This window comes from Peromyscus leucopus, chromosome 11 (genome assembly GCF_004664715.2).
Source record: "Peromyscus leucopus breed LL Stock chromosome 11, UCI_PerLeu_2.1, whole genome shotgun sequence".
NCBI lineage: Eukaryota > Metazoa > Chordata > Mammalia > Rodentia > Cricetidae > Peromyscus > Peromyscus leucopus.
The window spans coordinates 31,661,573-31,682,673 of NC_051072.1; the positions used below are offsets into that span (position 1 = coordinate 31,661,573).

At 43.6% G+C, this 21,101-nt stretch overlaps 1 protein-coding gene across 1 annotated transcript in view; it reads right to left on the reverse strand.

Moving 5' to 3' along the window:
* The window catches only part of Emb (embigin), a 49,283-nt gene extending 34,783 nt beyond the window's left edge, over positions 1 to 14,500 (reverse strand). The window contains exons 1-2 of the mRNA XM_028885373.2: positions 14,158 to 14,500; positions 2,764 to 2,853 (exon numbers count right to left, since the gene is read on the reverse strand). Coding sequence (XP_028741206.1) covers positions 2,764 to 2,853; positions 14,158 to 14,485 — 418 coding nt within the window. The 5' untranslated portion in view covers positions 14,486 to 14,500. The remainder of the gene's footprint in view (positions 1 to 2,763; positions 2,854 to 14,157) is intronic.
* Between the last annotated feature and the right edge of the window lie 6,601 nt (positions 14,501 to 21,101).

Genomic DNA, 21,101 nt, shown 5'->3' on the forward strand with positions numbered 1-21,101 from the left:
CGACGTGGGTTGGGTCAACAATGTAAAAAGCTCACCTCAGCCGCCACCAGGCTGATCAAGAAAGTGGCCAGCTGATGTTTTGATTTTCTTCTCATTGTTTAAGCCACAACACCCATACCCTAAACAGTACAATTTGCAGCGCAAAAGAGAAAACACTGAAAGTAACAATATAGAAACATTCTAATTGCAGTCATGGAAACAATGACCGCCAAATAGTCCATTATCAAAAGATAGCTTTTAAAAGCCCAATGATGAGACAGAGAGGGGAAGAGACTTTTCCCTCCTTAGTAACATCTATTATACTTCCACAAACCTGCTACTCAGAAACACACTCTCTACAATTAACCTCGTTGGGGTTAAAGCATTTAATATGACCCTATTTTCATAGATTTTGAATATATCACCCCAAAGCTACTCTATCATTCACCTTCAAACAGGCATAGTTGTTATAGCAATACTGCTAAAAGAAATGAATAATCTGGTATTAAGAAGTTATTTGGCCCAGCAGACTCTGGCGCCAGACTGCCTGGGTGCAAAACCCAATTCCCATTTGGGATTTTGGTCTGTCCACTCAATCTCTTTGTATGTCTCTGTATTCAACTACAAACTGGAATAACAACAGCGCTCACCTCCAAGAATTGTTATGAAGTATAAAACCTATAAAGAAAAAAAATTACACATGGCACACAGTCAACACCATGGAAGAGTTTCTCAAGTAAATAATAATTTTTTTGTGTTAAAAAAAAGTAAACAACTAGTTTTTTTTGCTGTTGATCTGTTTTAAACCAAAGGCCATGCTTTTCCTTCTTCCAGGCATAGGGCCCACGTCTCCCTTTCTCACTAAATAAAATTTTTGAGTGCAGCCAAAGTCATCCTTCTGATCCAGGATTTGTAACTAAGGTTGATTCTCTCTCTCCAAAAAAAAAAAAAATTAACCTAATAGAAATGTCAACTTCCAAAATGTCCAGCAGGACAGTGAAAACAGGAAACCAGCAATAGGGAGATGCCATGAGTACTATTTATAAACAAGGGTGATGCTGAAATCATTATTGGCAAAACGGACCATTCATGGAAAACACGAAGTCTGACCAGTAGTTAGGGATGGTGGCCCACACCTGTCATGCCAGCACTTGGGAGGTGAGACCAGGGAAGTTTACGATCAATTTTCGTGAGAAACAGTCTTTAAAAAAAAAAAAAAAAAAAAAAGGCCTGGCAGTAAGAAAATGCCTATGGTTCAAATTTAAATTCCATGGACCAGTAACTACAGCTCCCAACAGGAGAATTTTTGACAGGATGGCAACCAAAGTTTCCCAAAAGGCTCCATGAAAACGCCACCACAGCTCAGAGTCAGGTCTTTGCTCTCCTTAAATAAACACCAATTCAGACCTTTAGAAAGGCTTTATGTCCTAACAACTGTTGCAACAGAAGAAAAGCTTCAGACTCCAAATCTTCAAGTGTCTCGATGTCAAACAAGGCTTTCTTTTATGGGGAAGCCAGGCTGACTAGCCGGAGCTCTAAGGGGGAGAATGGACAAGCAACTGAGTCCACAGAAGTCATAACCGGGGCGCCGGTTCTTAAGACACACTTTGGTGCTGGTTCAGACTTGGACAACATAAAGTGCAGGGGCTACTAGGAAGGCCAAAGTCAGAATGCCGTGTGCACAAATCAAGGTAACAAATAAACAATGGGCAACTGTGAACAATTGGTCCTTTCATAGGGAGCAGGAATCTGGTTTCAGTTGAACGATTAGAATAAAGAGTAGCTAAGAGTTAAATCTTCTGCAGGTTAGGTAAATACTGAACACAGTATTAGTGAATGAGGTATTTCTTGTGGCGCTGAGCATTAATCCTTGATTTCCAGGCTCCAGGCTGTGCTGAGTCAGACCTGTGTCCTGTAATCCACTTGGCCAGTCTAGCCAAAGAATTTGCAAACTGAGATTCTCCCCTGTGCCCCCCTTAAATAATCGATTCATCTCATAGAGGCAACCAACAAGTAGAATACGCACAAAACAAAGAGTAACGACACAGGAATATGGAACTGACTTTTACAAGAATAAATTCCAAATGCTGGAATGGAAGCATCTGGGAATAAACAAGAGCTGCATGAAGTTTTTTAAAAATGTTCCATTAAAATACTCAGCACACACATTTCACAGACATTGGCTTGGAAAATCTACCCCACACACTTTCTGGTCACATGAAACAAAGTAAGAAACAGTTCAAGACTAGGGAAACAGTAAACTACCTATGGGTGTGTGTTGGGGGGGTGGAAATAGTAGAATGCTCGTTACTAATGTAATAAACAGGCTGAATGAAAGAGTTTAGATTCTAAATGTGTTGTTTTGATGTTGCTACCGGAGCAGACCACTCTTACTAATTTAAAAGTTCTGTAATTATTTCACATACTGAAAACCAAAGCTGGGCCCGTAGAGCACGCCTTTAATCCCAGAGGCAGGCGGATCTCTGTGAGTTTGAGGCCAGTCTGGTCTATAGAGGGAGTTCCAGGACAGCCAGGGCTACACAGAGAAACCCTACCTCGAAAAACCAAAAAAGAAAACCAAACCTGGGAAGGACCAAAGCAGTGACTTAGTTTAAAGCTTTTTTTTTTTTTTTTCGAGACGTTTTTTGTTCTTTGCTTTTTCACTTTCTGTGTGATCACAGAGATGCTGCTCTCTAGTGCTGGATTAAGCGTGCCACCCGCCCAGTTTAAAGCCTTTTAAAAACTTATTTTGGCGTTTTACTATTTGGGACGTGACCCACTTACCTGTCCATGATATATTATGGCTCTCCAAGGAAAGGTTTGAGTATTTCGCCATCATTTCTTCTCGAAGAGGTAGACTTGTAAAAGATGAATCTGCAAGACAAAGTACATGCAGTTACATTTCAGATCTCCTCACCAAGACTAGACGACTCTTTAAAAACCAGCTTGACTAGACGACTCTTTAAAAACCAGCTTGGAGCTGGCCCGATAGCTGAGTGGGTAAAGGTGCTTGCTGCCCAGCCTGGTGACCTGAGTTTGAATGTGTGTGTGTGTGTGTGTGTGTGTGTGTGTGTGTGTGTATGTGTACGAATATATATATATATGTGTGTGTATGAATATATATATGTGTATATGTATGTATGTTTGTGTGTGTGTGTATATATACTATATATATGCTAAAAGCATCTGGTCAACATTCTTTTCCTAATAAAAATTATTCCCACTCTTGGGAATAACTCATATAGAAATTATATTAAAGAAATAATATTTTAAGTCCAAGGCAGATGCCACTCACTCAGTGCTGGTTAGGGAGGGAAAAGTGGGTAGAAAAGAGCTATCGTGACTGCCATCTGATCTTGAATGCTGCAAAGTCTACACCCCCGGATTTGGAAGCCCTCCTTTCCCGGCCTAGCTGACTACTGTGAGATTTCACATCGAACGCCCTATTCCTGAAACAAGAACGGGACCTTTTTCAGACGGCCAGACACCACTCATTCTGGTGGTGGTTATTATCATTCATACTATCAATCATAGGAGAGTGACAACAGCCGAAGAAAAAGTGCCTTGGGTCATTTTTATTCCAACTCCACTTAAGTAAGGACAGAAGTATCTGGTATACAGTGTGTGCTGACAAAGAATAGGAAGTGGGGTCAACGGGATCCCTAAAAGCTAATGGATGATAAAGTAGCTGTTTGGGCCACACTTGATGGAGTCATTAAAATTTCAGAGAAACACTTTATTCCTGGTATTAACTGTCAGGAGCTTGGGTCTTTCACACGAGTTCGCACAGATCTACAGAAGGTAAGCCTGACTTTGGAAAGGGCATGAAGGTAAAGGTCACTGTAGATCAGGGATGGAGACGTTTCCTTTCCTCATCTCAAGGGACCAACTATGGAAGAACCTATCTGGGTCAACAATAGAACCAAGAGAGGAAGAGGATTCAAAGGCTGAAGTTGATCAAAATCTCAGTTCACAGCAGCTGAAAGAATAAGAGAAGGAAAAAACAAGCCACCTGATGCAAGATAACCTGGAGAGAGTTCCAGAATATGCTAGCTGTTTGGGTCATTTCTTAAACATACTCAGATCTGTGACCCTGACACTAGCTGAGGCTAACACCACATCTTCGTTAAAGCAATCTCTTTATTATTTTATTCTGGTTTTTGAAGACAGGGTTTCTCTGTGTAACAGCCCTGGCTGACCTGGAACTCACTGTGTAGACCAGGCTGGTCTTGAACTCTCAGAGATCCCACCTGCCTCTGCCTCTGGAGTGTTGGGATTAAAGGTGTGCTCTACCACCGCCCAGCTAAAGCACCAATCTTTATCGAGCTCTACTTCCCACTGAACATGCAAAAGAATTCCTTCAAGAAGCAGCGTGAACAAATGCTATGCTATTTTGTGAGTATAAAAGCAGGCGAGGAGATGCTTGACTAGTAAAAGTGAGTTCTTTGGACAAGATATTCTGTAAACAAAAAAGTGAGACTGTAATCCTTCCTGCTTCTACATATGGACAGCTGGCAGTAAAGGGCTGATTTAGCAAGCATGTGTATGCAAAAGCAATGGACAGGGGAGGCCTTGGACAGATGTGGTTCAGGTTCGTCCCTGAAAGGATTAGGCTGAGTCACAACAAGAAATAGAAAAGGAAGAGTCAGGAACTGCCTGTCCCAAGACAAGATGGGCCAGTGGGGCTTGTGACTGGACGTATCAAAGTGTGATTGATTGATGATAGCTCAGGGCTTTGATGACAAGGTCTCCACTGTTCACCTCGGGTCTTAGAGAAAGTAGGGGAGGGGACTAGGGAAAGTCTCATAAATACCAAGTGATGGTGCCAAGTTCAAAACTTGCCTTCTTCAAGGCATTATAATCACCCCTTTCTTAATCATCTCTGGACAGTTGCCACCTGGCTGTCTCTTACAGGTAGTGGCAAAATAACAACACAAAAGAATAACAAGCAGGGGTTGCTGCCGAGATTAGAGGATTTTGCTTCCTCCCTCCGACGGGAGATGGTGCATGAAGATACTTATCCCAGCACTGAGTGGCAACCTCACTTTCAACCTATTGTTACTCAACGGGAAAGACGGTTTCCATTACATTTTAAAATAGCTCTTCCCAGAGGGCCTTATAATTCATGGTGGTACCACTACCAAATGAAATAAATGTTAATAGTGTCTTCTAATAACTACTGTTTCGCATACTTCACTTTGTGCATTGTTTAAAAGAAGCAGACTGGAAGGAGTGTAAGAAAGAAGAAATGCTAGAAAATGGGGTGGAGTCTTAAGAACTGTTTTTATTTAAGTAAGGAAACACCCGAGTACATCTCCTGTATATGAATACCTACTTCATCTAAGGTGGGCCTGCAATCTTTGCAGTTACTCAGGAGGCTGAGGCAGGAGGATTGCAAATCAAAGGCCTGCCTGGGCAACTCCATGAGATACTGCCTCAAAATAACAAATAAAAAGAGGGCTGAGAAACATGTCAATTGTATATTACTTCCTATGCATGTGCAAAACCCTGGGTTTGACCCCCAGTACTAAAAAAATTTTTAAAAATGACTCTCCAATATTTCTCTATTGCATCTTCTCTAGATTTTTTTTTTGGGGGGGGGGTTCGAGACAGGGTTTCCCTGTGTAGCTTTGTGCCTTTCCTGGAGCTCACTCTGTACCCCAGGCTGGCCTCAAACTCACAGAGATCCGCCTGGCTCTGCCTCCCAAGTGCTGGGATTAAAGGCGTGTGCCACCACTAGGCTCTTCTCTAGATTTTTTTCCAAGTTTATTTGCATGTACGTGTGCTTGTGCGACTCTGTGTACCACATGCATGCAGGAGCCTGTGGAGGCCAGAAGGGGGCGTCAGGTCCCATTGAGCATATAGGTGGTCATGAGCTGCTAGGTGGGTTCCTCTGTTCCTCTGGATCATTACATTTCTCTTGACTGCAGAGCCGTCTCCGTAGGCCCTTCTCATTACGTTTGAATATTTTGGACTTAGCACTTTATGTTTAAAATGGCATCACTAGGGCAGGGCATTTGTCTAACATGAACATGACCCTGCACTGCTCAATCCACAAGACTGCAAAAAAGAAGTTCTAAGTCCTTATTAAAGTAAATATTATTCTTTGTCTCAATTACTATCAATATGCATGCTTAAGATTATTTTAATAAATCTTCATTTTAGCATTCTGACACAATTATAAAACACTACAACTTACGAACATGTAAGATATACTGGTGATAAATCTTTTTTTTAAATGGTTTTTCGAGACAGGGTTTCTCTGTGTAGTTTTGATGCCTGTCCTGGATCTGGCTCTGTAGACCAGGCTGGCCTCGAACTCACAGAGATCCCCCCTGCCTCTGTCTCCCCAGTGCTGGGATAAAGGCGTGCACCGCCGCCACCGCCCGGCTTACTAGTGATAAATCTTAAGTGTGAAAAATCAGTGTATTTCTTCATGGAGGTAATAAAATATTTAACTACAGGACTGCAATATTATGGCTTACCTACAGCTTTAAAACACCTTATTACCAGGTAAAATCCTGCTCATGAGTAATGCATTTGAAGTTACATTTCCAGGTTCTAGGTATCTAGGATTCCTATCCCCTTTTATCACTACAGTAGAAGGGAAAGAAGTGGGGGCGGTGTGTGGGGATACTTGGAGTTATGGACATATTCCAGAGCTTGTTAAGAAAATAAAGAGCTGCCAAGAACATGAAATGTGTTGTCCTGATGTAATCATTTATAAGTAAACCTTTAAAGTCACAGACAAAGAACATTCCAGGCAGGTAACTAGTATATTTCAGATAATATGAGAATTACTGAAAGGCCTTTTATCTTTGTTTTTTAAAACTTTAAATGACAAGCACAAGGTGTACTTTTACATGACCTCCTAAAGCATTCCATAATAACACTCCTTACAACCAAGCATTATTCAGACCAAAAAGGAAATGGCGCAAAGACCCAGAAACCTTGGCTGAGTAGATACATCCTCAAATCCCATTCTCCATCCAGTAGGGCTGCTTTTTATAATCTACAAACATTCCTGTAACCCTGTGGTCCTGTTCTGCACAGTTTACACACAAATACTTCAAAGCACAGATAATCACGTCAGCATTCACAGGTGACTAACAGCCTCCTGCCCTGGGTCTCCTTTGAGGATCTTTTTAGGAAGAAAACTCATTGCTGAGCGATCATTCAAGTGTGAAACAAGAAACCAGAGCTATGGCTTGCTCCTTGCCCCTAGATAAGACAAAGGCACTGTGAGCATTAAGACCAATCAAAATTCCCTTTCAGGGTTCCTAGCTTGTGTAACTGAAAGGCCCAAAAAAGATTTTATCTTGGCCTGGATGTGATGGTACACGCCTGTAATCTCGGCGCTTGGGAGGTGGTGGCAGGGGATGAGGAATTCAAATTCATCCTTGGCTGCACAGTGAGTCTAAGGCCAACCACCACAGACATCTAAAACCCTCCCTCAAAAAAACAAAACCAGAGAAGACTGTGTTTGGGGATTAGGAGGGATACATTCGTTATGCTAACCTCAGTAACTTTAAAAACAGAAAAAAAAAATGTGTTCAATAAAACGAACAGCACCATCTTTAAAGATAATGTCTCTCATTCCTATAACAACATTACAGGATATTATTCTGTTACGCCTGAATGATGATGGTACCTTAAGGAGTTTCTTTTTAACAAAATGTTGTAAAGGATTCTTTCCCGTCTATGTTAGTGTATGTGTGCTAAGTTGTTCAGTCACAAGGTTGTCCATTATTGCAGGGTTGGTTATTATCGCAAAATATGAGAAGCCAGCAGCATAAGAGTAGTTCAAGGAATTACAAGAAGAAAGAAAGGAAGGAAGGAAGGAAGGAAGGAAGGAAGGAAGGAAGGAAGGAAGGAAGGAAGGAAGGAAGCCTCAGCACACATCTAACTCTTTCTGTATACATGTTCTTTAAAAAATAGTACCAGGAGTTGGAGGGGCAGCTCAGTAGTTAAGATCACTTACTAGTCCTACAGAGGACCCGGGCTCAGTTCCCAGCACACACACCAAGTGGGTCACAAGCACCTGTCACTCAAGTTCCAAGGAATACAATGCACCCTTCTGGCCTCCACCAGCACCTAGTGGTGCGTCTAATCACACCCAGGTAAGCACATACACATCAATTTAAAAATGGAACCAAACACACGGGTGACCAGTTCTCAACTACGGTTTGAATGGAACGCCTGTGGCCAGTTAAGTTTTCTCCGAAAAAGCTGAGCTGATTTCGTTTTTTTTCCCAAACAATCTCAGGTTTAGGTGAAATGTCAAAAACTGGCATTTCTCCCCCCAATCTATGTGAAAGTTCCACTGCTGATGTGAAAAACTCAGACATTCCTGAGTGTTTCCTGGAATGGAGACACCCCCCATCATCCCAGGCTGCCCTAAAATAGGGAAGCTCGTGCTAAGTCTGCTCTCTGATGTACATCTCTGCAGAAAGGCCAGCTCAGAAGCACATGCTGCCATCCGCTGCCGGTCCCTCCATTCTCCTTCACTGCAACAGCTCTGGTCTTACGTGACATCTTCGACCTTGACCCTTGGCAACATCCAGGTCTATTGTAACAGGATTAGACCTGTTGGGACAGGCGCTCCTGGCTGGCAGCAATGTCAGAGATAGTGCTCTGTGCTTTTCTCCATACTATCTATCAGGCCAGACAGTACAAGGAAACAAAATAAAAAACCAAAAAGGAAAAAAAATTTAATAAAATATTGTAATGATTTTTCACTGACTTTTTAAGTAGTTTTGCCATAGTTGCCTTCTGTAGTTACTCTTTTGTTATTTTTTTTTTAGATCTATTTATTTTATGTATGAATGCTCTATCTGCATGTACATCTGCATACCAAAAGAGGGCATCAGATCCTATTACAGATGGTTGTGAGCCACGATTGTGGCTTGCTGGGAATTGAACTCAGGACGTCTGGCTCTTAACCGCTGAGCCATCTCTCCAGCCCCACCTGTAAGATTTTTTTTATAGGAAATTAATTTAAAACTATGAAATCCTTTGTCCTTCAGGAAACAGTCCACTAATTTAATAATTTTTATCAGTCTGTACTCATGAATTTCTCTATCATTTCGCTATAATCCATTAATACAGTACTCTGGAGATTAATGCAAGAGATCAGAAGCACCAGGGCAGCCTGGGCTCCACAGCAAGACCTTCTCATCTAATCGTCGTCATCATCATCTATTCTATTACTATTTTTTATTTGGATGCTCAGTTTTTCCCAGCTCTGTTCTGTGTGAACCCCTTAAACTGGCTCCTGACTCTTTCTGACGTAGCTCACCATTCTTTGAATACTTTACTGTTCTCTGGTGGAGGATGTCCCAGGTTTACACACTTCTCCTCTCATTGGAGAAACCAGCCATTTCTCCAATTTTTATAAAATGAATAGAGCCTGAAGCCAACACCTAGGTGTTAAATATACATACTGCTTGGAAATCAGTGGACATGTGCCAGGCAGTGTGGCAAGCATCTTTAGTCCCAGCACTTGGGAGGCAGGCAGAGGCAGGCAGATCTCTGAGTTTGAGGCCAGCTTGGTCTACAGAGTGAGTTCCAGGATAGCCAGGGCTACATAGAAACCCTGTCTTGAAAAACCAAAAAGAAACAAGAAACAAAGAAGTGAGTGGACAGAGCTACTAATATACTAATATGTGTATGCAAACTCAAACACACATATACAACATTCTTGTGACAAGAAGTACACACATATACAATATGCACATTATATATACCTACATATTACATATATATATGTACATACACACACACACACACACACACACACACAAACATCATGCGGCACAAAGGAAACATTTATAATCATGAATTCACACTGATAACATCACAAAAGTTTTCCTCTCTCCCGCTCATCTTTATTTTCTTCCTTCCCTAACGGAAAACCCTGCACCCTGCTTTCCTTGATAGATTTCCTTACCTGATCAGTTCCTGTGTACATAACCAACAACCCCTGCAGCTGCCACATCTGTCCCAACCCCCAGAGCTGCCCTTCTGTGCTGGTCTGTCCTGAAGCATGGGTCAGATACTACGTGTCCCTGTTCAGTCGCCCTCGTCACCTTGCTCAGCTCTGAGACCAGGGGTGAGCTAATCTTTGCAGGAGCATCTTCTTCACCGTGTTGAGCCTAACCTCCCACCCTGATCTGTCCTCTTACTTAGAAGCCATCCTCACCAGGATCTCTGTGCCTCTAGCTCCACCTACCAGTCCAGGCCTGCTTCCGGCTCTTTCAACCACTCAGAAAAAAAGAGAAAAGAGCTGAGGCAGGGTGATGGAGTACTAGGACGAAAGTCGGTTGAGCTTATTCTTTTTTTTTTTTTTTTTTGGTTTTTCCGAGACAGGGTTTCTCTGTGTAGCTTTGTGCCTTTCCTGGATCTCGCTCTGTAGCCCAGGCTGGCCTCGAACTCACAAAGATCCGCCTACCTCTGTCACCCTAGTGCTGGGATTAAAGGCGTGGGCCACCACTGCCCAGCTAAAAGAGACTAGATATTTTAGAAATTGAACTTTTTTGTTTGTTTGGTTGGTTTGTTTTTGGTTTTTCAAGACAGGGTTTCTCCATGTAGCTTTGCGCCTTTCCTAGAACTCACTCCGTAGCCCAGGCTGGCCTCAAACTCACAGAGATCCGCCTGCCTCTGCCTCCCAAGTGCTGGGATTAAAGGGATGCTCCACCACAGCCCGGTGAGCTTATTCTTAACAAACATTTACATGACCAAAATTTTGAAATATTAGAAATAGCCCAATTAAATATGGGCTTCTAATAAACTTGTTCATTTAAACAGTATAAATACCTTTTTAAAAGAGCATTCTTTATTATTATTATTGTTGTTGTTGTTATTATTATTTATTTATTTATTTATTTATTTATTTATTTTTATGTGCACTAGTGTTTTTGCCTGTGTAAGGGTGTCAGGTCCCCTGGAACCGTGGTTACAGACTGTCATGTGGGTTGCTGGGAATTGAACCTGTGTCCTCAGGAAGAGCTGTCTGTGCTTAATTAACTGCTGAGCCATCTCTCCAGCCCAAGTTTAAATAGCAGTAAAGACAAAAACTGCTAGTGTTTTCTACAAACACATTATCGGGCAAATATGGGTACTTAAGTAAGAGTCATTCCCACAAATACTCATTACTAGGCAACATTGGGGCTAGATGGGAAGGGAGCCAATCAAAACAGCATATAAACCGGGCGGTGGTGGCGCACGCCTTTAATCCCAGCACTCAGGGAGGCAGAGCCAGGCGGATCTCTCTGTGAGTTCGAGGCCAGCCTGGTCTCCAAAGTGAGGTCCAGGAAAGGTGCAAAGGTTTCTCAAAAACACACACACAGAAAAAAACAAAACAAACAAACAAAAAAACCCAGCATATAAGCTATGTCTTTGGAAGTTAAGGTGCTAGTTCCAAATGACATCACTGAAAATGTTTCAAAAATAACCCATTCCCTCAGTTTGTTCCACGTGATCATATTCCTTTTACGAAGATATTTTTACATCTCTTATTTAATTAAAAAGGGGGGTGAGGGGCTGCTGAGATGACTTAGCAGGCAACGGCACCCAATGTCAAGCCTGACAACCTGAGTTCAATCCCTAGAACCTACATGATAGAAGAAAAACAGCTCTCAAGTTGTCCTCTGATGGTCAGGAGCATACTGTAGTACCCAGGCAGGAGCACACATGTATGTATGTGTATACAAAATAAATAAAACAATAAAAAATTAGGAAAAAAAAAAAACTTGGAAGTAGCTAATAACTCACTCTTCATGCCTTACCCCTGACTTTATTCTGGGATTCAAAAGTACATGTGTCCTTCGGCTGCTACCACCCTATGCTCTTGGTCGGTAGCTCTAAATTCTTGGGGGCACACCCAGTTATCTCAGAGAGAGCTGTGTCTAAGAAAACAGGCTGTGGAGTCAGCCTGACTAAGCTTTCTGCTCCACCACCAAACTACGTGTACTCGGGCAATTGCTTAACTGAAGCCCCAACTTCCTCTTTCGAAAAATCAGGGAAAATAAAATCTAATTCACCAGGCTACATGCTGCATAGTACTGTGGCTGGCACACTTCTCTTACAGAATACAAGTATAGGAACTTATACCCAATTTTTTTTGCCGCCAAAGTCTTCTTTCAGCAGAACATTTATCCCTAAGTAGTTCAAAGTATAAACACAAAAAGCATCCAGTAAACCTTGCAGTATTTCTTCAGCAAAGAATAAGATGAATCTCATTCAAATGAATACCGAATCTAGAAAGCTCTGTGTGTGTGTCTGTGAGTGTTTTGCCTACATCTATGTCTGTGCCCAGAGAGGCCAGAAGAGGGCACCAAACAGGATCCCCTGGGACTGTAGTTAGAGATGGTTGTGAGCTACCATGTAGGTGTTGGAAATTGAACTGGGTCCTCTGGGAGAGCAGACAGTGCTCTTCATCGCTGAAAAGTATGATCACTTTGAAGGTTAGCTTCACAGTAGATGCAGATGCCATGCTCTTCAAATGCCCTATTGTTTCATAACTTTCACCTGAGTGGAGGCTGTGAGGAAGTCCCATGTTCCCCTCCGTCATTCGGCACATTTATTTACAGCTTCATCTGCTTCCTAGTTTCCTCCCTTTAGAAGCCAGGTGTGTACATTAACTACAACCGGATGCCAACAGAGTATCTAACAATACACCCTCAGGGTCCTCTCATGTGATTTTAGCCTGCTTTGACTTACACCGAGAATTTTCAAAACGACTACGCCCCAGACTACATAAATCAGGGTGGTTTTTTTCCCCTCCCCAGGGCAAGATCTGAGTATCAGTCTTTTTAAAGCTCTCCTATAATTTCCACCTACTTCGAAGTAGAGAACCAAACTTCCAGGACTAACCCAAAATGCGCTGATTCTCAGAACATAGTTGAGGCTGGATTTGTAGCTCCACGGTGGGGCCGCTTCCTTCCACACAAGAGGCCCAGAGTTACACTCAGAACTGAGGAAAAGGGGAAGGGAAGGGAGGAGGGAAAGGGGGAAGGAAAAAGAGCTGGACTAGAAAAAGAGTATTCAGAAGCAAAGAGCGGGTGGATGAAGACAGAGGAATCAGATGTACCTAGGAAGGGCGCGGGGGAGCGGGTCATGTCCTGGACAATTACTTGGAAGTCTTCCGATGGAAAACAGATGTGGAGCAAGACAATCCCGAGACTAGAGGAATCCAAAAGATTTATCCAAGTTGTGTGTGTGTGTCCCTTTGATCAATTTCCTTCTTTATAGTATATTCAACCAATCTACATGCTATAAGCTCATGAAAATAATCTATAATAATGGATGAAAACCTTCTGTAGAAGAATGTCTGGACTTCGTTCCCTGTGGGCCAGTCTTACAACTGCTTGAGCGATCAGTGGTGACTTAAATGGGAGCCAGCCCTTCACAGACACAGGAATTGCACGGAGAAACCGGTTACATGAATCGCTTGCAACACAAAGTATAAACAGGTGAGCTAAGACGGCAAACTCGATCTTGACTTTAGGTCATGTTTTTCACATAAATCCTTCTGTTGACATGCCTTAAGCACACAACCCAACACCCTCGAAAAATGTTTTGTTTTGATAAAGACCATGGTGTAAAGACAAGACACAGGTATTTTTTTATCTGGGCTCGATCGAGTTGGCTGGGTGCGGTGATTTTTTTTTTTTTTTTTACCATCTGCTGTAAAAAACATCCTCAAAGCCGACACCTGCCAGAAGGAAAGGTGATACCAGGGCCTCGCTGTGGCCTCTAGTGAAGGGAGTTGGCCTCGGGGAATGTGGACTCAGAATGCCACAGTAGCAGAAGCCAAGTCCCCAGCATCCCCCGCACGAACCCACGCACTCTTATCAGCCCACTTCGTAGGAAAACCCCGACCCCGTCCCAGTAGCAGCTCCCGGGGTCAAACAGGGCTGTACTGGGACCAGCCGGAATCACCCCTAGACCCGGCAGACCTGGAGCCGCCCCTGCTCCCACGTTTCCTCCTAGGGTAACCCGCGCCCAGCCAATGAGAGGCCACCTCCGCTCCGCTCCTCTCCGCAGCCGCCTGCGCCCGCATCCCCGCGGCCCCTGCGCGGGCGGCAAGGGATGTCCTCCGGCTGGAGGATCGCCGCCACTGCGCCCCTACCCGTGCGCCCAGAGCCCTCCCTGGTCCGGCCCCTGGACCCCAGGCACCTGCGGGATCGCCTTCTGCCCGATCCAGGCGCGTCGCCGCCAGAAGGCACAGAAGCAGGAGCGGACAGCCCGGCGCCACAAGCGCCCTCAGGCCAGTGGGCGAGCGCATGGCGCGGGCGGGTTGGTCCTGGAGGTCGCTGTTGCGCCCTCGGCTTGCTGCGATCCGTCTCCGTTGGTCCCTGCGCGCACACTTGCTGGTTACCGGGCGCCCACTGCCAGTGCCGGGGACAGGACACGCGAGAAAAAGCGGAGTGGGAGGGGCCCGACCGCCCTGGCCTCCACCCCCCGAGACGCTCCCAGCGCACCCCGCGTTGCGCCGGCCCTTCATCAATTATGCAGTTTTCAGCCCGCTGCCGGCGCGCCCGGATGTGCTGTGCAACCCCGGCGCCGCATCCTCTCCCGCCCCCACCCTCTCGGCTTACCCAGGTTGGGGAGGCAGCTAGCTAATCGAGCTCGCCAGGTGATGATGTCTATAGCCCATCACCTCCGGGACGTGTAGCAACTCCCTACAGACTGTTCTTTGCATCTATTGGATGGGTTCGCTTTATTTACTTTGATGAGACAGGTGAAGAAGACGGGATACTTCTGCTCCTGTACATCTTTGGATAATACAAAGGTTTATTTTTGCCAGACCAGAGGCGCTATCCAGTGGCCCTGACCCCGATACTTAATGTTCCTCAGAGCACCCTATCTGTCACACACACCCTCCCCCAGCCCAATCTCTGAAGGATTAGCTAGTTCCCTCCTGATTAAGGTTTCCAAGTCCCAAGGCCCCATAGTGTGTCTCCTTTTGTTTGCTGGCCGCAAGTTTTCCTGGCGCCAAAGAGCTCAAGAAACAAAAACTAAGTTAAGGGGATACTATGTAAACTGCAGAAGGCCATTCACCTTTGTCAAACATTGTGGAATACAATGTTATCTCTTATCCTTGAGGGACCTGAGGTTGGAATTTTTTACTCTCCCACCAAATAAACTGAGATAATTAAAAACGATTGTTTTGCTGGTCCAGGGAGAGGGATCCTGTATTCTAACGCAGCAGCCTTGCTTAGCAGCCCTTTGTCCTTTAGGGAACCTCCACTCAGGTAACACTGCAGGAAGGAATTTCAGAATGAGACAGTGTGAAAAAAAAAAAAAACCCTGGTGGAGTTCATTAAAAAGGGATTTTTCTCAAGGTCGATTTAAATATGAGGATTAATACAAAGAATAAGACACACCCAAGACCACGTGTGCCGATTTCAGAGCTGCCTCTTAAGGGTAACCATACATACCATCTTGTTGGCTATCAAGTTACAGCTCAAAGGACTGATAAGAAACTTCTTTTCTTTTATCCCGCTTTTTTGTTAGGTGAAATTATAGGTTGACTCCAATGGCGCCTTGGGCAGAATTACAATCTGATCAGATCAAAGCGTGGGCTGCAAGCAGTACACTGGATAGTTAAGTCACTTCTGACTATAAATGGGGTTTCATGTGAAATTCCTGAAAAACTTAAGGTTTGTATATGGAAAATGAGAAAGACCGTATACACTAAGGCGTTAAGGAATATGCGTTGCTTTTTTTTTTTTTTTTTTTTTTTTTTTGGTTTTTTGAGACAGGGTTTCTCTGTTGTAGCTTTGCACCTTTCCTGGATCTCGCTCTCTAGACCAGGCTGGCCTCGAACTCACAAAGATCCGCCTGGCTCTGCCTCCCGAGTGTTGGGATTAAAGGCAGTGGTGGTGCAATGCCTTTATTTTTACATTTTTATTTGAGGTGTGTGAAGGGCCCTAACAGGCCCAAGCTTGGCAAAGATGGCTCTGGCAGGCCTTGCCCATCCCCTTCCCTCTCCCATGTAAACCATAGATTACAACCCTAAAGCCAGCCCCCAAAGTCTATTCCCTTATTTGGCCAATTCCTCCTCCTGAGGCTGCCTACCAAGATCCAGCTATCAAAGTATTGACATCCAGCAATCAAATGCCCCCTTTGGTTCACCTAATTAAGATGCCCAATCAAAATATGCCACTGCATCATAGTCCATTCTAACACAGACCACCACCACCACCCTCTCTCTCTTTGATATTTCAAGACAGGGTTTCTCTGTGTAGTGTAGTTTTGATGCCTGTCCTGGATCTTACTCTGTAGACCAGGCTGGCTTTGAACTCACAGAGATTCCCCCCCTGCCTCTGCCTCCTGAGTGCTGGGATTAAAGGCGTGCACCACCGCCGCCCGACCCTTTTTCTCTTCTTAAAAATCACACCTGCAAGGTCGTTTGCTAATGTGTTCTGCCTGAGTCAGAAAGCAGCCACTTTAACTTTTCTTCCCCCGTTAATAAAGGATCTCTCTGAAAACAGTGTTTGGGTGTGGTTATGCCTAATCCAGTTTGGGGAGCCCTCTCTGTGCAGGGGGTTTTCTTCTGTATATATGAGAACAATATTTTCTCTGTGTGGGCAGTCTTCCCAGCAAATGTTAAATGTGATGAGTTCTTGACTACTGGCTGGGGAGCAGCTTCATCAGACTCCAAATGAGTGGCTCCTTTCCTTCCCATGTTTCCCGAATTTTCTCTGTCTTCCTGCCTTGGCCCCCTACGACTTTCTAGGATATTACGACACCATAAAGATTAAAAGGGGGGGGGGCTGTCTATTTTTGGAGGGTTTTTTGTTTGTGTGTTTCTTTTGTTTGTTTGTTTGTTTTTTAGACATCGCCCAGCTGTATTGCTGAGGTTGTCCTCCAGTCCCTGGTCAAGCAATCCCTCTACCTCAGCCTCCCACCACAGCATGGCAACCACAGCAAGCAAATGCGTGCGTGCGTGCGTGTATTTAAAATATTTCTCAGGAACTGTGTTCTTCCCTCTTTGCTCTTCTTTTTTATATTTAATTTTTATTTTGTGTGTGGATGTTTTGCCTACGTGTATGTTTGCATCATGTGTGTTCCCAGTGCCCATGCAGGCCAGAAGGGGTGCAATGGAGCCTCTGGAACTGGAGTTACAGATGATTGTAAGTCATATGGATGCTGAGAATCAAACCGTAGAGCAGCTAGTGATCTTAACGGCTCAGCCATTCTGCAGTGGCATGCCCCCTTAATTTTTTTTTTAAAAGCTGGGTTTGATAATCATAAATTCAAAGCAGATTTTAAAAAAAGGATTCCTCAAAAAGGATAGACACTTTTTGCAGAAAGAAACTGCTCTCAGACTGAACTACTGAACAAGAGACCATGGAGCCACCATTAATTTTTTATTGGTATATGCATATAAAATATTCATGTTCCTGGGTTAATATTACTAACAACAAAAAAAAAAAACTTCAGGAAAGAATATGGCTTCTGGCTGGGCTGTGGTGAAGCATGCCTTTAATCCCAGCACTTGGATGGCAGAGGCAGATGGTTCTCTGTGAGTTCAAGGCTGACCTGGTCTACAGAGTGAGTTCTAGGACAGCCAGGGCTACACAAAGAAACCCTGTTTTGAAAAAACCCAACATATATATAGACATATATGGATAGGTAGATATAGCTTCTTTTTTTTAAAATAATGTATTAACTTTATTTAATGTGCATTGGTGTGAAGACATCAGATCCCAGGGAACTGGAGTTACAGACAGTTGTTAGCTGCCATGTGGGTGCTGGGAATTGAACCTGGGTCCTCTGGAAGAGCAGCCAGTGCTCTTAACCGCTGAGCCATCTCTCCAGCCCCAGTTTCTATAAGTTAAAGTATTAAAGAACATGAATGAAACAACTCATTAGTCAATACTAAGAGATATCTGCTGAGTACCGGGGGCTGTGTTTGAAAGGGACTGTCCATAAAACAAGTAACACACACAGTGACTTACACCGTCATTTGCCTATGGACTGCAAACCCATGGACTCTTCCTGTTATCAGAGTTACAATCAGAACCTGGGCCCCGGTAGCCCCATAGAGGTAGGCAAAGCCTCCTGCCCTCAGTAGGTCTCTTAAACAGAGAAAGGGTAGTCACTAGGATCACACTGGGAAGAGGAACAGAGAGGTTCAGTGACCCACCCATGTCCATCTTCAGGTTCTGACTCAAGGTTTAGGGTGAAATACAAGGCAGGAGGCCTGCATAATTAAGCAGTCCCTTTGAAGGGGTGCTCCCCCCAAACCTCCTGTCTCAGATCCAGTGTCTCCTGCAAGGTGGTCTAGCACATTGTCAAAACTGAGTAAAATCTCTTTCTAGGAGACAAGTTTCTTCTAGCATAAGAGGAAAATTCCAATTGCTTGATGACCATTATTTCCATAGTCTGTTAGCCCAAGGAAGGAACCCAGGAGTATTCATTCTTTCCTGAATGGATGACTATATTTGCAGTCAGAAAAAAAAAAAAAAAAAAAAAAACCTATGTTTATCACAACTAAGCCAAGCTCATCAAAGTCTCTCGAGACCCAGAGGCAGGCCGTTGACACACTGTAACCTTCCCAGGGTCTGGGGTGGGCTAGCTAAAGCCAAATTTCCTGATCAATGGCTGCCAATTCACACCCGTCAGCTGCCCAGCAGGGCTAACTGCAGTCGCTTCCCAGCACCTGGGGAGCGTTTAATTGCAAGCCCTTCTCAGCCCTGACCTCGACTGACCTCTCTCAATTAGCCTTACAAAATCCATCTCAAATTCACCCTCCTTCAAGTGAGCCGACCCTAGCTAGGGAGACATTTTCCTGGCAGTCGAATCTGTCTGTTTATCAACAGGCAGCGGTGACTTGAGAAACCCAAGGTTAATTGCTGTAGTCCTTTTTGTCTTTTGAGCCAAAGAAGTTGAGAAAGAAATATTAAGTCTTGTTTCACGTAGCATTTGGAAGACTCTTCACCTTTGTTACAGTTTTATATTTTAAGTATATCTTGCATGGTTTGGCCTTGTCTCCATTACAGATTTCCAAAGGCTTGGTATCTTTTACAGCCAGATAATGGACTCATTTCCCCTCTGTACAGCTTTTCTGGCCTTTCTATTGAGAATTGTCCTTTCCCTGCCTAATAAATGAGACGTGGCCACACATGCTTTGGTGCTCTCTTAGTGTGGTGAGTGAGAGGACGGAGGTCCTGTCTACTTTCTCAAGCTGAGCACTGGGTGTCTTCAAAGAAACCACAGAGGAGCCCTCAGATCTAGGTCACAAGCACCTCCTTTCTCTTGGAGGAGAGCTGCCAGGTGAAAAGGAGTTACTCCACGACCCACCATGCGGTGAGAAAGGCACCAGAGGATCTGTACAGATAAAATCACATCAAGTTTTAAAAAAAAAAAAAAAACAAAAAAACAAGAGTGTGTTGTACACACAGAACGGTTTGTGACTGTGAGAAGCCAATGTGGCTGCACACTTTACAGAGCTTAAAGGAAGATATTTAGTGATGTCTCTTGTGATGGGCCCTAAAAACCTGTATCCTTTTGAAGTAAATGGAGCTTTACAAGCTCATTTGTCCAAAACTAGCTGTTTCGACTTCATCATACTGTCAAGAAAGAAAAAGCTGGATTGTATTTGTTTAGAGCTTGCATTTCAAGGAAATTAAAAATGGCTTAGTTTCTGTTCTACGGCTATGTTTAGGAGTTGGCATGGCCTAGGGGTGTACCAAACTGTGGCCCCAATTGTTACTATGTTATAAAGTCTCACACTCTGGAGTGATCTGAGAATGTGACAGGGTTATAACTAGTTCTCTGCCCCGTACCTGTTCAGGCCCTTGCAGATAACAAAGGGGAATTTTAATAGGTTTTTTTTTTTTTTTTTTTACAAAGTGCCACTCCCCGCAGCTTTTGTTTGTCAGTACTGGCTGGCGATGGGGTGGATCTTTTGCTGAGCCAATGGCTACTGACAAGCTTTAAGGCTCTTAAGAGACCATGGGACTCAACAAATGTTATCGCCAGAATCAGCAGGAAGATAGGACCCAGAGTCTGACAGGATCCCAAACCAAGATCCTAAAGCCAATATTTAACCAACCAAAGAGATAAATGGTTGTGCCTTCCTGACTCTGTGGGAGATTTGAATCAGCTCTTTTAGATCTGTCCGATGTGAGGCTGGGTGTTTTTTCTGCCTGTGTTTGGATGTGGGGACTTCTCAGGCCTGTTTGTTTCATTCTCGGGCAATACAAAGGATTTAGAGTTAGGGAGTCCTAACACCGGAGGACTTTACGATGTGCTTTCATGTTTATCAAGGGTCTTGTGTTTTGTTTCCTGAAGAGAAGTTGACAGTGTGTTCTTTTTAGTTTGTGGACCAGTTAGTCCAAACTTGGGGACAGACGGCCCTCAATACACTGCATGCAAGTCCAAGGAATCTTATGTGTGTCTTCCATCGATGTCTGAAGATAAAGTTGGATGACATTAATTTTTTCTGAAGACTTCCTTTGCTGATGTCACAGCCTGGATAAGGCACCATTTCTTCTCAGAAGTAAAGCTTATTGAAGTGAGTCTTAGACCCTGATAAGCCCATTGTAACAGAAACCCTGAGTCAAATGCTGAGTCCTTCATAGATGAAGAATTAAGCAGTAAAATCATCTCCATACGGAATTAAAGTAGACTTTCTGAAATTACAGAGTCCAAATCAAGAGTAAAACATGTAAAGGTCTGAGGGAGCATTGGTTAATTTCTGAGGCATTACTGTCCAAATAATGTATATGGATATATAGCTATATATTAAATAATATATAATTACATATATTATAAATCTATATTATTTGGACAGTATATATATTGGAGAGAGACTCACTATATAACCCTGGCTGGCATCTATAGCCAGCATGTATGATTTATATTTTGAGTTGCATTCAGTAAATGATTTTATTTACAGGAATACTTGAAGAAGGAAAACATACTCCTACTACTGTGAACTATCTGGACTCAGCTGATGCGGTTGCTAGCAAAGCATTTGATTTGCTACCACTGAGAATCTTGGGATTATAATTTTGTTTACGGCTCTCAGGACCTGTGCAAAACTCCACACACACACACCCCTCCTTGCTTTATTGACAGATCTATAAAGAAGGTCAAGGATTAGT